The sequence below is a fragment of the Poecilia mexicana genome, unplaced genomic scaffold (genome assembly GCF_051168715.1).
Source record: "Poecilia mexicana isolate PSO_F unplaced genomic scaffold, ASM5116871v1 scaffold_11, whole genome shotgun sequence".
Lineage (NCBI taxonomy): Eukaryota > Metazoa > Chordata > Actinopteri > Cyprinodontiformes > Poeciliidae > Poecilia > Poecilia mexicana.
The window spans coordinates 1,343,665-1,367,176 of NW_028263380.1; the positions used below are offsets into that span (position 1 = coordinate 1,343,665).

The following is a 23,512-nucleotide window of genomic DNA, read 5'->3' on the forward strand; positions in this document are numbered from 1 at the left end:
GAGCCAGAGTTGTATCTTTCCAAGTAAAAAAAAGTCACTTCCTGTTCTGAGGCTTAGGTGAGGTCAGACTGTGACGACATAGGATCGTCAGGCATCCATCCAGGATCCCTCATGCCAAGTTTGGTGCCAATTGATCTTTTTATGAGAAAGTTATAGCGTTTCGTATCGAGTTTCAGATCTCTATGACCTACGGTTTCCCCCATCTCATGTTAGGGGGCGCTGTAGAGCAGCTTGGCCACGCCCACTTGCAATTCCACCAGAATCCAAACATTTTGGTTGGGGGACAATTTTGGGTCAAGTTTGGTGAGTTTTTGAATATGTTAAAGGCCCCAAAAAGCCGCGCGAAGTGATGGAAAAAAATAATCGAGAAATCTTGCGATTACAATAGGCCTTCACCATTGCTTCGCTACTCAGGCCTAAATATACATTTAAATTTCAGGGGCATTTTTAATTCAAATTCAGTTACACATGTTTATGTCCATATTTCATTATGTGCTGTAATGATTCCTGTTTTTCTGTAACAGGTTTTAAACTGAGGAAGCGAAGGATCATCAATGAGCCCACAGATGGGACAGGAAACTGTCCTCATCTAGTAGAGGCCATACCGTGTGAAGACCCCAGCTGCTTCGAGTGGCTTGTGGTTAAACTGGAGGAATGTGTCCCTGACAATGAGAAGGAGTGTGGTCCTGGTATGCAAATCCCCCAAGTCCAGTGTATCAACAGTGATGGTGAGTGAACATATTAAACTAGACTTGTGAAACTATTTAACATGATGGAGCTCTTTATCAGATAATAAAAATCCAAATATGTTGCTCTTGATTGGAGGTTCATTGTAACAATGCTTTTTAAAGTCTCTTGTACCTCACTGAAACCTTTCTGCATTCTGTTAGCCAGGAAGTTTTCAGATCTTTAAGCTCAAAGACCTTCTGACCCTTGGCCTGATCAATCATCATTTGACACAGTAACTTATGGCGAACACTGAGTAGTTGTGAGAAGAATTGTATGAATGAATGCATTTAAACAGACCCAATCTGGACCGCTGACATGCAGACACTGAAGTATTAAGCAATGGTCTTCAATTTGTGAAACAAGTACTCAAGTCAAACTGGTATGAACACTCAAATAAATGCAACTGTGTGTTTGACATTCTTGTAAAACAAAAGATACTGTCTGTTCTCCATTTGGACTTTATTGTTTCCAATTCCTCAGCCAGGAAAGTTGATATTATCTCATCTTGCAACTAATTTGCATATTTGATCATGCGTGATCAATGTGCAGTAAAAGAAAGAAAATTGAACATTGGCAAGGCAAAAAGTGACTAAAAATACTAAAAATGTGCTTGGAAGTTCTTGAAATTATTTAGTAATATTATTATTTTAACTGAACCTATAGTGCATAAATCAGTTTTGCATAATATCAAATTATGATGACGTATGAGGCACACAGTGGAGGCACACAGTGGAAGAGTTTAATAAGAGACTGTGTGACTCAAATAAAGGCATTTTTTATGTGGATTAGTTTCAGAGAGAAAACCCCTCATTAGATTGCCAAAGGTTTCATTGCGTACATGGACACAAAATGGTGCTCAAAATGAGAGTTCATCTATGAAATTGACGGAAGATGGAACTTTTGGTCTAACTGGCAAAGAGATGGCAGCATAGAGCAACAAGCTCCTGACAGTGTTATTAAAAACAATTTTCTATGACTCAAATTCAATTGGTGATGCATGGCTAAAAATAATAATGAAGGATCACGCCCAAGAAAAGTAAGAAAAATGCAGCTCAAAGAAAAGACAACAAGAAAGTTTAGCTTAATGAAGTGGCTGGTGAAGGTATATAATTATTGGACTGAAGGTAAAATTTGGTCTCGAACCATATTTCTGAAAATATTACTTGTAGGATAGACATAACATTGTGTTGTAAAAACCTTCACTTTAGTGTCTACACAAATTAAAAAAATGATATTTTATAATATTTATCATTACCATTTCAGACAAGCAAAATGGTTTTTCTCATCTGAAGGATTGGTATACTCTTGAAGAATGTGAATTAATATAAGTTACATCTCATTTCCCTTTGGCATAAATAAAGTGTTTTTGAATTGAATTGAATTTGAACACCCTATTCTTTTTGTAGTTTTGTTGTAATATATAGATAGATCTCATCATGTGGAAATTCAATATAATGTGTCACTCACTTTAGAAAGTGAAACTCCTATGGAATAGGTTCATTGCGGAGTGACACTTCTTTATGTTATCATTTTGATGATTATGACTTACAGAAAATAAAAACTCAAAATTTAGATGCTGCTGTCTTTGAATGGAGGATCCAATCTAGTTTGACATGAACCTGGTGGCCAACCCCCATCTCTGTGCATCTTACTCCCCAGAGACCTCATTAGAGACCCTCATTCACACACACAGCATCTCCATTTCTCTTCACCTTACATGCTTCCAGTCCTGCCACCTTCAGAAGTTCTCGGATGACTTGGCTGTTGTAGCGTGTCTAAGAGGGGGAGAGGGAGGAGAGTAACGAGAACTAGTGGACAAGCTTCAAGATTGGACTGAACTGAACCAACTGAGCTGAACATCTGAAAGGCTAGTAAGATAGTTATTGATTTCAGCAGGAAGAAGGCATCTTCATGGAAGCTACAGATTATGGGGGAGGAAAAAGAAATGGTGGAGGACTAATCATACGGGCTGTCATGATTGACAACAGACTGTACTGGAGATGCTTGTGTATTTCAGGTTTCTCCATAATAATTTTCAGTATCAGGTGTGAGGATCCACAGACCTGCCCCCAGCACCTGAGGCAGACTCGGAGGAAATTGAAGCCACAGACATCCAAAGGCCCCAGGAGTCCCTGGAGGATCCCTGCAAGTACAAATCCCCCTCACTCCCAGCCCACCCCTCCCAGAGAAGAGCAGAAGAGAACCCTGGGATTTTAGGTTTGAACTTTGACTGGGCAAGAACATGAGCAAACATACTCCCAAAATGTTCCTGAAGCTGTTTGTTCACTGATGTTCCCTAAGAAACCTCACAAGAAGGAGCATTTGTTGTCCCGGTGAAGCAGTTGACTTGATTTCATGTGAATATGAAAGCACACTTTTTTTTAGATTCAACTATAGTGCAAAAGGTTCAGGGGGCTGCTGCCACCAGCTCACAGGGTCTGCTGGCAGCCAGAGAAGTAATATACACTGCTCAAAAAAAATAAAGGGAACACTCAAATAACACATCCTAGATCTGAATGAATGAAATATTCTCATTGAATACTTTGTTCTGTACAAAGTTGAATGTTCTGACAACAAAATCACACAAAAATCATCAATGGAAATCAAATTTATTAACCAATGGAGGCCTGGATTTGGAGCCACACACAAAATTAAAGTGAAATGTCCCCTTTATTTTTTTTGAGCAGTATATTTTGAAACAGTTCCAGTTATTTGTGAGCAGATTGTTTTTAGCCAAGAAATGGTTGTTCACTGCATCGTAAACTTCATAAAATCTATTGACTAGTATTTCAGCTGCTTTGTCAACATCTCTCTGAGGACCCTATGGATTTCTTAGTAATATAATCCGAGTCAAGGACATGAGGTCAATGATGCCAGACATGTACAGTGGTCTCTTCAATAGTAACGTGATTCTAAAAGGAACAACTCTTAGATTGTTAGAAAAAATTCTGATTTGTTATCCGTCCATCCATTGTCCTCTACTTATTCAATGTCAAGTCATGAGCTTAACTGCTCACCAAACTCCCTGATGATACTGTTGGGCTCATTCTGAGACATCAGACATCAGAAATCATGTCCCTTAAAATTCTGGTACTGGAAGGAACTCCTGTTCATCCTACCAAAGAAGCTCATTTCAGTCGCTTGTTGCCGGGATCTCATCCGTAACATCAAGGTTTTTATGACCATAGGTGAGGGTTGGAACATGGGATGGAATTAGATCTTTGTTTTGGGCTCAGTTCTTTATTCAATGATCATTAAAAAAAAAAAAGGTGTGATCAGGACCCATCAGCAGCCTGCAATTAACACAAACTGTGTCTCTAATTTTGAAAAATTTATTTTTCATGAGCTACACAACTAGAAGATTCATTAAAATCTCAGAATCTGCATGTGCTTACTGTCTTATAGATTTTTCTCAGCAGCTGTGTGTATACCTGAAAGCTATTGAAGTGAAGAGAAAGACATTTTTCAAATGATTTTGATGGATTGTGGGGTGGAACATTTCTAAAAGAATGGGCTCTTTTGCTGCAGTCCAAACCTGTATGCTTTGAGACATTCCTTATCGATTGGAGCCTTTCAGACCTCCAGAAGAAGGGAAACTGCTTCACATGTCCTCATCCACATTGTGTTCTATCTTGTGAGACGTACTCAGCTTTCTGTAAGAGGTGCAGAGGCTCCTTTATTGCACTCTGAAGGATCAGACATCTTTTAAATTGAATTAGCATGGTCTGATCTACACAGCCGTCTTGAATTTACCCTCCCTTTCCTTCTCCATCATCTCTGAATGTGTGTGAGATCAATCATGATTGTGTCATCATTGTGTAAATGAGATCTCAGGCTGTCTTTTATACACTTTCATCACTAAAATCCAGGAGGCAGTTTCCTTGTTGATGTCTGTGAACCTGCGGTGTTCATTCTAAACAACATAACACTTCATCCTCCACATTTATTAGTTTAGGAGAACAGTATTTAACATGAGGAGTTTCCAAAAGTGTAAAAATTTTGTAATGTTTTTTTAATACTTAATATTTTCATACTTCCATTAATACTGGAATCTAATATGTAAATAGGTCAGTAATAGCTGAAGTTTGGGTTGGAGAGCAACCACTCTGTGAATCCAGGCTAGCTCTATGTGCTGTTTTTAATTATCAAGAACAAAAGCCTTCCCGGAAGCCACCAATGTCACACAGACACTTCAATGTCTCCTATTAAATAAATTGAAAGTCTTTGATTAACCCTGTCAAAGTTATATGCATCTTTGATTGTCAGCTCTTCCTTTCTCCCACAGACATCATCTTACATAGCTGCTGTTAACTGGCCTGGTATTGATTCCTTGTCTCCTTCTGATGGAAATAGGCTGAGTTTTCCCTGGGGTCTTTGTCATGTCATTGGATTCAGTGGTTGTGGATCTTCCAGCTACTCACAATGAGATTTTCAATGATAAGGCATTTCAGAGAATGGATGAGTTAAGACAACTTTTCAATGTAGATCAATACAGAACATATCAGCAACTCAGCAGCTAGTCTCCTATTAATAGATGTGATCCATAAAATATTACAGAATAAACTGGCAGACATACTTTCATGGCCATATCATCTTTTATATATGGATGGTAATAAAGGTTATTTCCTAAATCTAATTATATGTTTTTTCAAACCCCATAGTAAAAAAGTTTTAATGGAAGCTTTTGCTGTTTTAAATGTTAATTTGATGATATTAACTAATAATAATAATAATAAACAAAAAAGAAATGCATGTTAAATAGAATTAGGTAACAACTAAAATACATATTTAATAATTGGGTCATCTGATGTCTAGCAAGGTTTAAATATTTAAATCTATATTTAAATCTGGCCTCTAACAAGTTTGCAAGAACATCTATCATAGATTTGACCACATTTTGTAAGACAGCTATGAAGAGACAACAATATCTGGAGTCTCACTTTTAATCAACAAGACTTACAAACAGAAAAATACGAACAGTACAATCTTATCTTCCCTTTATCTCACAACATTTCTGCTCCCCTGGCCTTCAAAATAAAAGCCTACATTATAGTGTGAAATAGTAATCTCAGCTACCAACACACAGGAACCTCTGAGCACACAGTTTCCTGCTATATAAGGCCCTTGCTTTTTATAGCAGGAAACGTTGAGATACTGAGTGATGAAAATGTGATAAAAGTATGTTTAGCAGGCACCATCCACCCACTGTTCACACACTGCCTCAAACACATAACCAGAGTCAACTGTCATAAGGGCCACTGGAGCTGCTGGAAATCGGTAAGCCAAAAGTGCTGCATTAGCCGGGATCTTCTTGGAATCATCAATCACTTGTGCCCTTTGAGAGTTCACTGGTCACCTTTTTTGCCTCTAAGTGCATCGTAAAGGGGTGCATATGTTAAGCTGCCAGAAACACGCATAATGCTCCTCTGTGTACCTTAGTCCACTAGAAAAAGTTGTCCAGAAACCTTGTCCATGTTAAAAAGAATCTTATCCTAGCTGCTAGAATGCACCATATTGTGCATTCTAGTAGAATTCTCGTAGAATGCACAGGATGGTGCTCTGTTGCTGGAATGAACACAACACAATGCAGCACTTTTTGTTCATTCCAATTCTGAAATGATAGCAGAAAAAGCTGTACTTTTTCTGCCACTCTGTCACCGCAGCCTCCGAGTCCCCCTTGAGTGAAACCCAGTAAAAGTGCATACAGTGTCTGGAAGCCAATAAACTCTGTGCCGCCTCCCCAGCAGCACACCTTATTTGTCCAGATCAAAGTGGTCAGCGCCGTGAGAACATATGGAGGAAGCTGCTGCAGGAACAGATGTGTAAAAAGGAAAGAAACCTCACCCAAGCCAAGCAACACCACCATGTTCTCCATCAGCTCAGAGGGCTTACAATCCCGGCAGACATCCAGAGACAACAGGCGATCGGCTTGCCCAGCATCTGAAACTTTCAAGATTCATCCCCTGACTACTCCAATATGACATGCAATAGTAGACTTTGGGTTAGATAAAAACTACTTTAAAACTGGAAATCATGTGAAGAATCATGTGATTTGTGTCATGGAATGAGAAACCAAAACTCAAATTTGAAAGAGCATAATCTTATTCAGATGAATGCAATATCTTATCAGATGTACAATAACCAAAAAAGTACCTCCTTTAACTATGGAAATAGAAAATTACATCTGACTGGGATAGTCTGCCATTTCTTGTGTGTCATTTCTAAGATATCTACCAATCCTAGCTGACACTGCATGTAACTACCGTTTGATGGTATGTAAGACATCAAATCTTTTTCACGTTGAATGAGTTCTTCAATCAAATCAAAACTCTTATTCTTGAGCAAGCAGCCAAGAACAACAATTTCCTCTCCATTTTTTGTAGTACAACATAAAAAAACAAACAAAAAAACTTTGTAGCTTTTGCTTAGAACTCTCCATGTTACAATAACAGTCCATTAGCACTTTTTTTATTTGTTCCAAACTGAAAAGATTAAACTGATGGGATACTATCAGCCATCCAGCATACGTCCGGAGGCTTACAATCTCCACTAATTTCCCATCATTAGTGGAGAATGATGGGAGAATATCTGAAGTGGAGAATTCTCTTTGTAATATCTAAAACATGCTTGTGTCTTCTCATCCAGGTGAAAACGTGGAGAAACAGCTTTGCCGGGATGCCATCCTTCCAATGCCTACCATCTGTGAGGTGCCTTGCTCCAAGGACTGCGCTCTAAGCCCTTGGACTCCCTGGTCATTTTGCTCCCATACCTGCTCTGGAAAAAACACAGAGGGGAAGCAGACCCGAGTGCGTTCTATACTTGCTCATAACGCAGGAGAAGGTGGGAATTCCTCAGACCTCCATAGCAGAATTAAGACAGGCCTCCATCACTGTAAAACCCAATAAGTTACTGAAATGATTTGGGGAAACCGATTGTACAAATTGAAGTTTTGAAACGCAAACTATTTTAGTTTAATTACACGATAAGAGTTTAAAGAACCCAACATAATGATGGAAAGGTAGCTCAAATATGTAATATCCATTTTATTTAGTATGTTGCAGCTTAAACCATTAATTATGTTGGACTAAGCAAAATAAAAATACTGTTCAAAACAAAAATACTCAAAATAAATGACAGGCACTTAAGAGTACTTAAGAGTAAATGAGTTAGAATATCAAATTGTTCACTTTTGGATCTACTCAACTCAAGTTACTGTTACTATTCAGCAGAAGTGAGTACAAACAACAAACTTCCTGCAGTAAGAACAGTGAACACGGAAACTTAAAGAGGATCACTGGAACTTAACCTGATAGCATCTGTGTATTTTGGTGTCACAGAGACCGATGCCAAAATAATAATAATAATGTGTATCTGCTTACACAGTTGGTTGGTTTAAAACCACAAGCTGTTTCATAGTACATCAACAAAGTCCAAATTTCTTTTGGCCTAATAGTGCACCAAAATCAACAGCCCATAAATAATCAAAATAAGCATTAATTGTATTCTTTTTTCATTTGTCTATTCTAATTTCTGGAATGGTCAACATTTTTTGGATTTCTTTAGGCATTTTGTTATGTGGCGACACTAGATGAAACTCAGATTTTGTGGAATTTTAGTTTTAATAAGTTGCTCAACAACGTCACCCTGGGAATTTCACCCAGGGAATATTACCTTTTGTTTAAGGCACACAGGTTCAGTTATGCGATGATTGAGACATCTGAAACAGTTTCAGATTTACAAAAACCATTAAATTCTTTTGAAAATGTTCATTTTAAAACCAGTTCTTTATGAATAAAACACAAAGGAAACCAAAAGAAAAGCAAAGGAAAACAAAGGAGCTGCAGTAGCTGAGGTTATCGGCAAGAGGGGGCATTATGGGGACGGCATCCACAAGACACAGCAAACAAACAAAAAAAATAAACTCTTTTAAACACCAGACGCAGCAAGACAACCCAAACTCAAGTCACACCAACACCGCCACCGGACCTCAGCAACTGCAAAACAAAACAAAACAAAGAAAACAGTTAACCAGTATAACAACCTTAAACCTAATAAAAAAAAAAACAATATCAGTTTGGCTAAATAAACAACTAAGAACAAAAAGGGCTGTAAATAAAATAAGTAAAGAAATAGAAACGTATTAACAATAGAAAATACAAATTAAAAACATCGGAACCAGGTGTTGCCCTCTTGCCACGCCACAGCAGGAGGCGAAATGGGCAAGCCGATGCCACACACCGCTTAATGGAGGCGGCTGAACGCCACCGCAGTCCGCCTTTAAAAAAAACAAATGACACTACAGAAATCAAGGAGACGAAAGCAGACAGAGCAGCAATGGTCCAACTATGGGGGAGACCTATGAAAGTCTCTACAGACACTACAGAAATCAAGGAGACGAAAGCAGACAGAGCAGCAATGGTCCAACTATGGGGGAGACCTATGAAAGTTAATTAGTCACCATTTGAAATAAAATTGCAACAAACTGGAGCTTACAATGAGTGTTAATTTCTTACCTGCCGTTCAACACAAACACGTACACACACTTGTAGGACGAGGAAGAGAGCAGCACAGTGGCGGTTTACCTACGATCACACTTCAATTTAGATGTTCTGACAAAGATCAGCTAGAGTGCAGGGAGAGAGAACACCTACTACCAGGAAATCAGAGCAGTAAATCAGGCGATTTGTTGCCTTTCACTGCCAGAACCCACAGGACACGAGCCACACAGTAGGAGCACAAAGAAGACATGTCTGACTGAACGCAGCCGGTCCTTGTATACCACGCCCACTTTAACAACCAGAACTTCTCACCTGGAAACTATTTGTGTAGAATTATGTATATTTCTATACCACTACATGCAGATCATATAGAGAGCTGATAGTCCACTTTATGCATATAACTGTGTCTCTGTGCATAAATTGTTTCTTGTGTCTCATTATATAGTGACTGCTAAAGTTGTGGCATGGGTTTCTGTGATGCAGGGTAAGAATTTACTTTTCCTAGAACTTACCTTATGGCTGTAGAAAAAAATATATGGTGTGCTTTGAATATACACAGATTTCTTTTCTTTTGTTCAAGGTCCTTCGCTACTGTCGCTGGTCCAGCCAGTATTTGGTATATTTATATTTGATGTTTTTAGGCACCAGATGTGATTTTTGTTGATGTTTTAGCTATAGAGTATAGAGTATTTTTTTGCTGTCTGCTGCCACAATAGATTCCCTTTTCTTGTAGAAATATTATCCTTCCAGTCCTTTTCATGCACTTCAAATCCAGAACTAACAGGTGAACGCAGCTGATCACCAATGAAATCTCCACATCTACTAATTCTCTGGGTTTATGGGGTCTGTGATATAACGTCTCTAAAGCTACACTGAGTGTCAACTATTTCTTATTCCAAAGCTCCACAGAATGGTTGTAAACAGGATAATGGAAGAGCATTGTTGTGGTAATATGCTGAAGGTAGCAGGTCAGAAAGGGAAGGAGCTTCTTAAAGAAACAAAGGTCAACTTCAAGGCTTCAAATTTCTAAGTCATGTATGATATATACAGAATTTTTATGACAGTTGGAAGCAACATAGTTACTTGATTGTGTCATAATGACCTTAAAGTCAAATGATCACAAGCAGGGAAAATGCTGAACATCTTTGGAAGAGAGCAAACAGAGAGACTGAGAGAAGGAGATTTATTACCAGAGAGAACTGAACTAGACTCAAAGAAACTGCAAACCAAGGTGAAAATGACTAACTTCATCTAAAAGAATGAATCAAAATAAACTGAAGTGTGCTCAAAAAATAACTACAGAAACCAATTTAACACAAAGAATGAAATGAATTTTAAAAATGAATGAACCATTTTACACTTTTGATATTCAAAGTGAGCAAAGTCTGAATTGTCATCTTATTTTCACCAGAGTTTCAAATCATTTGAAATTTGACATAATTTTGCACAGGAGGAGGTTTGAAGAAGAAACATTTAATGTAAACTGTGGAATAAACATCCAGAATGAATTACTTTCATAATAAGCAGTCATTCAAACCTGGAGGGTTAACATAGCCATTGTCTGTAAAATTAACACTTAAAAAAACAAAGATACTTATGTTGAAATATGTTGTAAGATTTTTCGAACAAACTTTCAAAACAATGTCTTAGGTTATGACCATAATTTGGCATCAAAGACAATTTTCTTTCTCTACCTGTGAAATCCAAAAAGCTTAAGATGACAAATGAATTAATATTAATAAAAGCAGACCAAGATCACGGAAGGGGTGCATGCTAAATGTATCTATCTATAGTTCTTTACACTTATTTCTGTGCAATGTCAAATTAGAGTAAAATCAATACAAGTAAGCTTTAAAGTCTCCTTCGGTTTTGTCTTCTTCATCCCTTCACATTCAGATGTATACATGCTGCCAAAAAGAATGAAACCAGGTATTTTTTGTAAGTAGTTAACCAAATCTACTTGCTCTTTGTTTTTGTTGTACTTCAGGAGGACTCCAGTGTCCCAATGTCAGTGCACTGCAAGAGATGAGGAACTGCAATGAGCATCCATGCACTGTGTATCATTGGCAAACGGGTTCCTGGGGGCAGTGCATCGAGGACTCTTCAGGTCCAAACACTAACACGTCTTTGGGGAGAACGCGTGGCGATGACATCTCATGCTCAGTGGGAATGCAAACCCGCAAAGTCATTTGTGTCCGAGTCAATGTGGGCCAAGTTCCTCCTAAAAAGTAAGATTTCTCATCATTCATAAGAAATACAGCAGGTGACAAAATAAGTCTGTGATGGACTGGCAACCTGTTCAAGGTGACCCGCCTCTTGACCTTTGACCACTGGAGATAGGCATCAGCACCCCTCATGACCTCAGCAATAAGTGTGTAAGATAATGGATGGATGGACAAAATAAGTAGCTTTCAGTAAAAAGAGACATATTTGCTCTGTTAGAGATTTATTTTTTGTCAAACTTAAATGCTTCAGATCATCAAATACACTTTAATATAAGACAAAGATAAGCTGAGCCATGCAAAAAGTAATTTTCAAATGTTTATTATTGTTAAAAGAATGTTGTGTACAATGTGAAACAATGAAGTGTGACTAAAAGGAAAAATACATCTAAAGCTTTTTAGATGCAAGTGTTTCAACAATTTTCATAGCAGACAAACAGCATGTGTTTTATTTGGTTAAGAATTGACAATGTAATATTTAAAGTCTAATAAAGAGAAAGAGAAGCAGATGCATATCAAGCATATCAAGATTTTTCATCGTTTTCCAAGGGTGTGAATTCTTTAACATTGTGGCTAACTGGTGTTAGTTGAAAGTTCTAATGTCTGGTTTGATTTATGTTCAGCTTTTATTTGCACATGAAACAAAAATATTCATAAATTACAATAGGCCTTCGCAGCGCTTAGCTGCTCGGGCCTAATAAATGTTTTTATAATGCGAGTTATAATTCGATTTAAATGAAAGAACAGCTTTGATTTGCTGCCATATTTTGCATATTTCTCATTTTGCTGTGTAGTCTAAAGGTTAGTGTATCTGGTAGCTGTTTGCTGATAGACAGATGAGCTGCTGAGCTTGTCGCCAACTGTTTTAAGAATCTGCCTCTCTTTCCCTTCCTGGAGGCAACTGCTGGGAACATGAATTATCTGTTTATTTATTCAACACAACAGTAACATTATTCTGGCAGCTGAGCCACATTATTCAGGTGAGCCCTCCCAGCCTCCATGCTGTGTATGGAAACTCATCTGGCTTTTTATGCTTGTGCTGACTCCTAAATCGAACAGGACACACTGCTTACTGAGTCTGCTGCCTTGGGACAAACTTACACATTAATAGAAAGATGAAGAGCTGCTTTTACTGAGAGCCCTAACTGCTGCCAACATGAGGGGCACTGCTACCTGCAAACATCAGACAGTAGAACATATTTATGCATGTGACAGTGGTTTTATCAATGTTTTCTATTTGGCTTGCAGAAGTTTTTTATTTTTTTTATTAATTGATACTTATTGTGACGCTTTATATAATTCAGTAAATGTTGGATTTGTCCAATTTTTACAGGCTCTTGGTGTGTCTGAACTAAGCACAGCAATTCTACTCTTCCAGGTGTCCAGAGAGTCTCCGTCCAGACACTGTAAGGCCGTGCCTGCTTCCCTGCAAAAGAGACTGTACTGTCACCCCATACAGTGACTGGAGCCTTTGCCCCCTGGTGTGTCAAACAGGTAACTATAGCACACATTAAAGTTCTTTACAAGATGCAGCATGAGCCACATTTAGGCTCATGCTGCAGGAGTTTGATCAGGTGTAATGAAGCATACTCTAATAAACAACTGCTGCAACTCATGCTCTAGTTGATGTAAATTATTAGTAGACCAGCAAATAGGCATCATAGCAAAACAAACACTTGTCCCTTTATCAACACATTCTTTTAATATAACATTCCTCCTTGTACTGAACCTTGTCTTTTGTCTAATCTTAACATGTGTTTCACAGTAGCATAATGCTACACATTCCTCACTCCCCATCCACTTAACCCACAATCAGTTTATAAGAGCTGTGCTGCCCTTCAGTCCATCAGGCTTCTAAAAACAGCTCTGCTGTAATGTGATAGAGTAAACATGTAAGATAACAGAAAGGCCTCCATTTCCTACACCATGACAAAAGGTAGGTGGCACCTTGTAGTTACTGAATCAACCATCGGCATCTTTACCTGTAGGCAAAACGATGCACAGTCCAAAAGTGTCTGTAGAACTGTGGAATCATGGTGTCCCAGGGCAGGTATGATGGTTAAATAATTGTGTCTGAACTACTCAGTCAGTTAAAAGTGCAGCCCAGTTCAGTTCCTTTACAAAAAGAACTGCATATTTTTGTATATCCTGATTCACACTGTACATTCATTTCCACTGTGAAATCAAATAATTTATAAAAAAAAAAGCAAACATGAACTCAGAGAGGCTATTGAAGAATGTGGACTGTAGACAATCTGCTTTACTTATGTTTATGTAATTTTTTTATGCTAATGGTAAGCTTTTGCATTTTTCACCCTTATTAAAGACTTAAGCTAAAATGCTAGAACGTATGTTGTTTACATAAAGTGGTTCTCTTCAGGTGGAAAGACTAAGAGTAAGCAGTACAGGAAGCGGATGATCATTCAGTTACCAGCTAATGGAGGACAGGACTGTCCTGAGATTCTGAGTCAGGAAAGAGAGTGTGAAGCACCATCTGTCTGTCATGGCTACAGGTACATTCTCTGACTTACCAACATTACTTATGTCATGATTGTGATTATCTAGTGGTCTCCAATTTAGCCTTTAAGATCTGCTGCAACCCTGCTCTATCACACCTGAGTTCAATGAATGTTCTTGTTTCCAGGCCTTAGATGGTTTACTGAAGCTGTAACTCAATCATTTGATTCAAGTGTGTTGGAGTAGCTTTGGATCCAAAACCTGCAGGACTATAGATCTGAAGGACTGCGATTGTAAACACCATTTTATACTGAGACATGATTTACCTACTTACTTAATCACCTACTTTAGTATTGTGGTGGTGCCCAGATTAACTCACTCACCAACAGTTGATATTTTCTTCCAGTCAGAGTTTTTGCAGAACAACTTTAATCTGCTATGCCCAAAAGGGGTTAACTCTATAATACAATACTGTTTATTTTTCACTGTAAATGTCATTTTAAAATGTAGAAAACATTTTGATTGTTTAAATCATATCATAGTAAATCTAAAGACAAAGAAGACAGTTGATTTTTACTCTGCTGGGAGCCAATAAGATGAAGCTACAGTCACATAAAAATCTCTTTCCATTTGTTCTCACCACATATTTTTAGTGTAATTGTTACTAATTTTAGTCATATACCTTACATACAAGTATTAAATAAAATGCTTGACACTGTGGTGCAGTGAGCTCAGACAGTGCAGATTAAATCAGAACCAGAGTGGCTCTACAGGTTCAGTGTTCCAGTCCAACTTCATCCAAATCTTAAGTATTAAATATTATAGAAGCATTAAAGAGGAACCCTGCCAGGACTTTTATTGTTTTTTTTGCATTTGCTATTCTGTGCTAGAATTTTATTTTATTTTAGCTTGCTCAACTTGTGTCAAGTTTTTCCAGTTTATATTGCTAAAGAAGGAATCAGTACACTGATTTTTGATGCCAGGTTAAATAATAATACATATATTTCTTCTTCTACTGTTATCTCTTTTCTACTAATGGCCTTTGGCAGATGGAAAACCCACAAGTGGCGTAGATGTCAGCTCGTTCCATGGTCTGTCCGACAGGACACTCCAGGAGCTCAGGAGACCTGCGGTCCAGGCATTCAGTTCCGAGGTAAGTGCAGCCACACAAACACACACACACACACACGCACGCATGTTTGTGTTGCTATCTTTGTGGGGACTTTCCATTGACTTCCATTCATTTCTACAGCCTAAACCTTACCTTTACCCTTTTCCTAACCCTACCCATCACATACCTAACCCTAACCAAAACTCAATTCATACCTTAACCCTAACTCTGACCCCTGACCCAAAAACAGGGTTTCCCCTTGTGGGGACCAGGCTCCGGTCCCCACAAGGAGCAATTGGTCCCCACAACGTAGTATATGTCAGGAAAATCGTCCCCACAAGGTGTTACAAACAAACGCACACACACACACACACACACACACACACACACACACACACACACACACACACACGTTTGTGTTGCTATCTTTGTGGGGACTTTCCATTGACTTCCATTCATTTCTACAGTCTAAACCTTACCTTTACCCTTTTCCTAACCCTAACCATCACATACCTAACCCTAACCCTAACCAAAACTCAATTCATACCTTAACCCTAACTCTGACCCCTGACCCAAAAACAGGGTTTCCCCTTGTGGGGACTGGAGCCTGGTCCCCACAAGGAGCAATTGGTCCCCACAACGTAGTATATGTCAGGAAAATCGTCCCCACAAGGTGTTACAAACAAACGCACGCACGCACGCACGCACGCACGCACGCACACACACACACACACACACACACACACACACACACACAAAACACTCTAAGACTCAAATCAGTCAAAACCTGCACCAGAGAGCCCAACACAGCTCTATTGTTTCAGTAATATGTCCTGGTCAACAGTGTTGAATGCTTACACCACTGTGATTTTTCCACAGTGCAGATTTGGTGGTCATTGAACACTTTGACTAGGTCAATCTTAGCACTGTGGTAACCACAGAAACCAGACTGAAAGACATCAAAGCGGTTGGTCATTGCTAGAAATATATTCAACTGTTGAAACAGTTTTTCAGTAATGTTGCTGATAAAAGGAGGGTTGGGGACTGACCTGTAATCCTGCAACTGCAACTTGTCCAGATTATTCTTTTTCTGCAGTGGTTTGATAATGGCTGCTTTCTAACGCCTGTGGAGAAATACCTGATGAGAGGCATGAGTTTATTGATTGAATCAGGCACAATGACAGGCTGTGAATGTTTTTTTTCCACTGGCATTTAATTTGAGTTGGAAATGAGACATACGATGCACAAAAGACAGACAAAAAAAGAGCTAATACACCCTTAGTGAATTAATGTCTAAGACTTCTACTAATGTTTCATGGAGACATTGACCATTATACAGCGTCAATGATGAGTATCCTGCTCTTCCATCTGCAGAAGCTCTTATCTTTGTGCACCATTATTTGTAACAATATACTTTGATCCAGAATAGTTTCAGTAAAAGCTCTTTGCTTTTCATCCACTCTCACTATAACATACTGTGGGCAAAAATGTTATACCTAAAGGAAAAGTTGTTCTACAGACATGAGATTTGGCTCCTCACTTATAAAATAATCAAACAATGTCTTGTGCTTTAGTAGGAGTTAGGTTTGGCTGACTCTCTCTCTATCTCTCTCTCTCTCCATATATATACATATATATAATCTTATAATATTTGCTTAAGGCAATTATCAATAAAACTAGTCATTTAGATCAAAAGTACCAAGTCCAGACACCATTGTTACCATGGAGAAAATAGTCAAAGAGTTCAGGCTCCTGCCTGATAAGGCTGAGGTTTTAAAACAGATGAAGGTATAAATTTAGCGCCGATGTTATCTGAAATCAAAGCTGCAATGAACACAGTCAACATCTCTCAAAGGTACAAGAGTTTATTAACAAAAGAAATTCAACTTTACAGTTAAACCATTTTATTTAACCAACTCAGCTACCAACACACAACTAAACCTAAAGGGGAAAATAATAATTAATAATTAAACGTTTGCTTTAGTGTTTAATCAATCTCAACAATTAACCATATTAGGCTTAATTGTGATTTTATACACAGTCCATTCATTACAAAAACAAACTTGACATAAAAAGTCAGATATTTTAACTCTTTAAATAAACTTCTTTAAATACTTACATCAGTTCCAAGATATTTAATGAGATCAGAATAAAAACTGATTTCACCTTTTATTAGTTTAAATTAAATAGATTCTTTACATGGTTCATATTTATCTTGCAAATAGACTGAAACATGAAAATGTAAAATGTTTGATAATTGGTTTTGGTTTTACGGTGCTGATAACCACTAGCACTCTATCTTTGCTTTCTACCTTTCACTACATTCATGTTTATTTTTGTAAAATACACACATTATTGATTAAAATAATCCATTCAATCTCCTTATTTTGTTCCCACAGCCGTTTCTTGTCGAAAGCTGGACGGTGGGCAGGCAGACGTTGAGGTTTGTCTCAAGCTTGCCAGCCCCATGCCTCCTCTCACCCAGCTGTGCCATCTTCCATGTCAAGATGACTGTCAGCTCAGTAGCTGGTCCAAGTTTTCTACCTGCACAGCTGACTGTGTGGGCGTCAGAACCCGCAAGAGGATACTAGTAGGTCAGTACCAGACATTTGTATTATACAGCTGAAACCTAACAGTTATACATTTTAAATAATGTCTGACAATAAATGATCAGTTGGGTTTATCAAAGTGATTTTTAATTGCTAAAAACCAGATTAATTAGAAAGACTCGTACAAATGCTTCTAAAATATTTATTTTAATTTAAATGTTTATACATTAGGAAGACCATGCTTTTAAAAGTTTGAGAAAACCTAAATAGTGATGACATGGATGGGACTGAAACACTGACAGAAAGAACTGGACTGAGCTGTGCCAACTGCAGGCTCTGGATGTTGATGGAAGTTGATTTAATTTAGCATAGCTTTGTCATCATGACAAACGTTTCTTAATCCAGTCTAGCCTATGGTCATTAAAATTCTACCAACTGATTACTGAGGGTGTAGGCAATGTTTGTGTGTGCGTGTGTATTTGCCTGTCTTATTTTGATGTGCATCAACCAATCAGAGTCAAAACTACACCTATTGATATATTTCAGAAAGACTCAAGAAGTAAAATCGACCAGGCCCAGTGGTGGGAAGTAACGAAGTACTTGTACTGTACTTTGTGTATCTGTACTTTACTTAAGTAGATTTAATAATGGATACTTTCTACTTTTACTCCACTACATTTTACAATAAGTATATGTACTTTCTACTTCACTACATTTCTAGGAAACTGTCGCGTTACTCGTTACATCCAAGTCGCGTTGCTCTTTTTGTCCATTAAAATGTGAAGTTCAGGGACTTAAGGTGTAAAATCCAAGCAATAACATGACTTAGTGTCTGTTGTCACCCATCGCCTCCACCTTTACTCGCACGCGGAGCTCCAGACATGCGCAGTGGTTTTCTCTGAGCGGGAGAAGATGTCTGTCTAATCGTCAGTAATATAATAGCGCTGCATAAATCATAAGATATGGCAACATGTAAAATGAGTAACGCTTCGCTTCCTGTGGGGACTTCGTCCAACTTTTAGCGTCACTTGGAAGGAAAGATTAAAGAAAGGTAAGCTATGTGGACCTAATGTTAGCAAAGCTAGCTGTACAGAGACACATGTTGCATCTGCGATGAAAAAAAGTTGTCACTCCTGCGCTGAATTATTGTGCGGAGATGTTGAATGATATGTCGCACATATTGGACAACGCTGTCACCAAAGTCTGCTGTATAGTGATATAACATTCACGAACGATCCGATTCTTCTGGACGGATCTTTACTAAGTCCTAAAGGACTGAAGCCTCACTGAGAGCCGTTCTTTGTTTATGTGATTCTCTGGTACACTGCAGTAGCTGATATTATTTTATTTAATTAAAAAATATATAGATTTATTTAAATAAAACAACAACGTAAGAACACAGAGCATGCTCATTGCTCTTTGTTTTCGTCACCTGTCATGGTGGCAGACGTTGCAACAGGAGGGAGGATGAGAACAGTCACCTCCCTCTCTGCTTGTTACTTCTTGCTTATTGCGCATTGGACAGTGTTCATAGTTGAGCGTTGTTTACCGTTAAATGCTATGTTTAATGGTGCAGACTGTTGTGGTTTCTGACATGGGCAATATGGGCAACCGCCCAGGGCGTTATCTTTTTAGGGATGGCAGGAGACCATCACGGATTGTAGCACAGAGATGAGAACAAAGCAGAATGAAGAAGAGTTTGAATTGACACTGGTTAAATTTATTTCAGCTCTAAGTATTTAATATCTAGGTGTTTTATGGGAATGTGGATCTTTCAGATCAATTTGAGAACTAATTTTGATTGGTACACTTAATTTTATTGTCATGTAGCATGGGGTGCTGGTCTTGGTCTTGGCTCGGTCTCGGGTTCAGTGGTCTTAACTACAACTCTGCTATGTGGCTCCTTGGTTCCATGTCCTCCCCCACCTTTCTGTTGGTTTTCTTTCAAAATAAAAGCCACTAGTGGCAAAAAAAAGTGAAGTTCATGCTATGCTAGGACAGGAGACCAGATGTTTCCATCCCTGAAATTATGATGCATAGAATCACATATCTAAGTCTAAACCATGCTACAGAGAGTAAACATAATAAAAACATGCTTTATCTGTGGTATTGTTCATTAAAATGGCACATTTCTGATGTATTAAAATGAAATACGATCGGTTCACTTAATGAACCGATCGATTAGGTATTATTCAGCAAGTACTTTTACTTTTAATACTTAAGTGTTTTTAAAAGCCAGTACTTTTTTACTTTTACTTAAGTACAAATGTTAATGTGGTACTTTTACTTTTACTTGAGTACATTTTTGTCTGTGTATTTGTACTTTTACTTAAGTACATATGTTGAGTACTTTCTCCACCACTGACAAGGCCATATTCTACTTTAAAGACAGTTTCATTTCTTTCATATGAAGTGTTTTCTTTTCTTTTTTTTTTACATTTGACCCTCACTTCTTATCATTTGGTGATGGTAATGTTCCAACCACCATTAAACAAAAAGTAATAGAAGAATAACCAATCACAGCCTCTAGAACAGTGGTTCTTAACCTGGGTTCCATCGAACCCCAGGGGTTCGATGAGTCGGTCTCAGGGGTTCGGCGGAGCCTCTGCCACGGAGGTAAAGACACGCTGTGTAAAGTCGTGATGACGCCCCGTTTTGCCATCACTTGCTGCAGAGGATCATGTTACATTGCTTAGCCAATCGTGCTGCGGAGGAGCACTGATTGAAGGAGTTCCACTCTCAGCATGGCTTTGAATTTGTGTCTTTAATTACTTCAGCAAAGCTCACTGTTTTTACCAAATTCTATAGCTTTCGGTGTACTTCTAAATCTGCTCCTTAGTCGCATCTTTTCGGGGTTGGTACTGCCTCTAGTGGCGCGGGGTGGTAACACAACTAATATAATTACATTACTAAATCAGAATACCGCAAAGTCTTTACTATTTATTATTAAATTTTCATTCTCTTAAGAATGTAGAGCTAATTAAATGATCTAAACAAGACCTTAAAGTGGTTTCAGTTTCTTTGTTCATTGTGGTTTCAGAAACTGTGGCAAATTTTAAAACCTTGGGTTGTTCCTGGACAGTCAGCTCAACTGTGCTGAAAACACTGACTATATTTTGAAGAACTGTTCTCAAAATAGACTTATAAGAAGACTTAGTGATCATGGGGTGACCCAACTAGACTCTAGTTGGGTCACCCCTATGTCTTGAATTTTGGGGGGGGGGATCATATTTTATTTATCACTACAGAAGGGTTCAGTGAATGCGTATATGAAACTGGTGGGTTCGGTACCTCAAAAAAGGTTAAGAACCGCTGCTCTAGAAGAAAGTGTCTCTCCCAGTGATGGGGTCACCCTCACCTCCTCACCAAGATGGGAATGGGCAAAACCTGATTTGGTTTCACTGGTTCTGTCAGGAGAAATTTATGAGGGGCCGTTTAGGACAAAAGCTATGTTTTGTCTCTCACACACTACTAAAAAGTAGGGGTTGAACGACTACATATTTTTTAAGGTCGACTACATTTTTTCTCTCACACACATACATAAAAGACTAAGATTGCACATATAAACTAATAAAATATAAAAAAATTTTGTATGTGAGACTCAGTTTTGTATGTGTGAGAGGGACTCAATTTTTTGTATTTGTGAGTCAGAAGAGGAGGGGCATAATTTGGAGATCAGATCGCGCATGCGTTGATACCACAGTGAAGTTAGCTTAAAGTTGAATATTGGAGCTCCACGGTGTTAGCGGCTTTTAGCTCAATGTTAATCTGATTTATGAACGCTAATTTCAGCCAGCCGTTCTCTACCGCTACCTCCTCAAGCGCTTGGAGGTTCACTTAGGTCTCTACTCCAGCGTATCATTATTTTCTGTTTATTAAAGCTAAATTATTGTGGTTTTGAATTAAAACAGAAAAGGTTTAGTCTGATTTAATATCAGATAGTAGGAAAAAAATAAGTTTTTGCATAATAATTTTTTATTCAGGGTATGTCAACATCTGGTTTCAGTTGAGGTTTTTTTTTTTTTTTTTTTGTCAAAGTAATCAATAGAACACAGCTTTTTTTAAACCTAGCCATTCCTGTTTTTCTTATTATTTCCAGGAAAAAGCAAAAAGCGTGATCAGTGCAAAAACAACCAGATGTATCCTCTAAGTGAGACCCAGTACTGTCCATGTAATAAATACAACGCCCAGCCTGTGGGCAACTGGTCAGACTGTATTCTCCCTGAGGGCAGTCGCATGGAGAGTCAGCCTGGTGTGAGGGTGCAGGGAGACATGAAGGAGTGTGGCCAAGGATACCGCTATCAAGCCATGGTGTGCTATGACCAGGACAATCGCATAGTGGAAACGTCTCGCTGCAACAGTCATGGTGGGTTTTTTTATGGATAAACTTCTACAACAAAAACAAAGTATGCTTCAGATATTAAACAGAAAGCTCATTTGGTGTATATCAAATGATTTCTCTGCAGAACGCAGTATAATATGCTTTCTGCAGAGGACAGAGGCTGCCTAACATGTTATGTGACTGATTGCAGGGTATATCGAGGAGGCTTGTATCATCCCCTGTCCATCTGACTGCAAATTAAGTGAATGGTCCAACTGGTCACGCTGTAGCAAGTCATGTGGCAGTGGGGTCAAAGTTCGCTCTAAGTGGCTCAGAGAAAAGCCATACAATGGTGGAAGACCATGTCCCAAACTAGACCATGTGAACCAGGTGAACTGTGGGGTTTTATTTATACTTGATTTATTTGTAAAGAAATAGTTCATAAGGAGATTTTAGCCAGTGAACAATAGTGAAATATGTAATTCAAAAATTTAAAAGCACAATTACTTTTGAGCTATAATGACAGGAGATGACAGGAAAAAGCAACAAATACAAAATAATACAATATCCACAAATGAAACCAATGCATGTTGTCATATTTCATTAAAATGTCAAATTTAGTTGCTTTAGAACAATGATCTCATTAACACATTTTGTCTTTTTTCCTGTGCCAAATGGATTTCATCTAAAGGCTCAAGTGAGTACATTTTAAACTTTTTGATTCATTTTGACTTTTTGGAAAGACATTATGCCATTATTTCAGAAAAGTTCATTTTACATTTAGCTGATGCCAAAAGGATGATGTGATCGTTTTTGCAGTATATCTTGGTTCACTTGTTTCTACTCAGAATTTATTAAAGTTTCAGCCTGGTAACTGTGGTGTGTGTGTCTCAGGTGTATGAGGTGGTGCCCTGCGTCAGTGACTGTGGACAGTATGTTTGGGTGACAGAACCTTGGAGTGTATGGAAGGTCAGCAGTGTGGACGTGAAGAGTAACTGTGGTGAAGGTGTGCAGACCCGAAAGATCAGGTGAGATGATCCAAGTTTTGTCACACACAGAAGACAAAGTTTTTAAGAATTTGTTTTTGCTTTATCAGATTGGTTTGTCACTAAAATTAGTGACAAACCTGTTACGATATATTTAGCATTAATGTGTTTGCAGAGTAAAGTCATTATAATTTTGTTGAGAGTCATGTAGATTTATTGAAGAAAACAGTAAGCCCTGCTTCTGATGCTTTGATTTTGTAGTAACTCATTGTGTGTTGTTTTGATCTTCCTGTCAACAGGTGTATGCTCAACACAATAGATGGCCCATCAGAGCAGGTGGAGGATTACCTCTGTGACCCAGAAGAGATGCCTCTGGGAGCCCGGAACAGCCGCCTGCCCTGTCCTGAGGACTGTGTGCTATCAGACTGGGGAGCCTGGAGTGCATGTCCTCTGGTAGGAATGACTTTAGATTTACGCTCACAGCTCTCTCATTCTTTACGTTAAGCATGGCCAGTTAGAGAGAGTAGTAATTGATCAAGCTCTCATTTTTTTACATTTTTGTAATTAGACAGGTATGTTAATTTTCTTTTGCAAGTCAGCTAAAAGGAAAACCTTGTAAAGTGGAGGATCTTTTCTATA

The 23,512-nt window shown here is 38.3% G+C and overlaps 1 protein-coding gene across 1 annotated transcript in view; it reads left to right on the plus strand.

Moving 5' to 3' along the window:
- Positions 1-23,512, plus strand: part of thsd7aa (thrombospondin, type I, domain containing 7Aa) — a 68,372-nt gene that overhangs the window by 21,933 nt on the left and 22,927 nt on the right. Inside the window, exons 6-17 of the mRNA XM_088009930.1 lie at positions 525-728; positions 7,375-7,569; positions 11,215-11,455; positions 12,828-12,943; positions 13,830-13,962; positions 14,956-15,059; positions 17,417-17,611; positions 21,666-21,932; positions 22,099-22,277; positions 22,579-22,584; positions 22,782-22,915; positions 23,173-23,326. Of these exons, the coding sequence (XP_087866056.1) occupies positions 525-728; positions 7,375-7,569; positions 11,215-11,455; positions 12,828-12,943; positions 13,830-13,962; positions 14,956-15,059; positions 17,417-17,611; positions 21,666-21,932; positions 22,099-22,277; positions 22,579-22,584; positions 22,782-22,915; positions 23,173-23,326 (1,928 nt within the window). The remainder of the gene's footprint in view (positions 1-524; positions 729-7,374; positions 7,570-11,214; positions 11,456-12,827; positions 12,944-13,829; positions 13,963-14,955; positions 15,060-17,416; positions 17,612-21,665; positions 21,933-22,098; positions 22,278-22,578; positions 22,585-22,781; positions 22,916-23,172; positions 23,327-23,512) is intronic.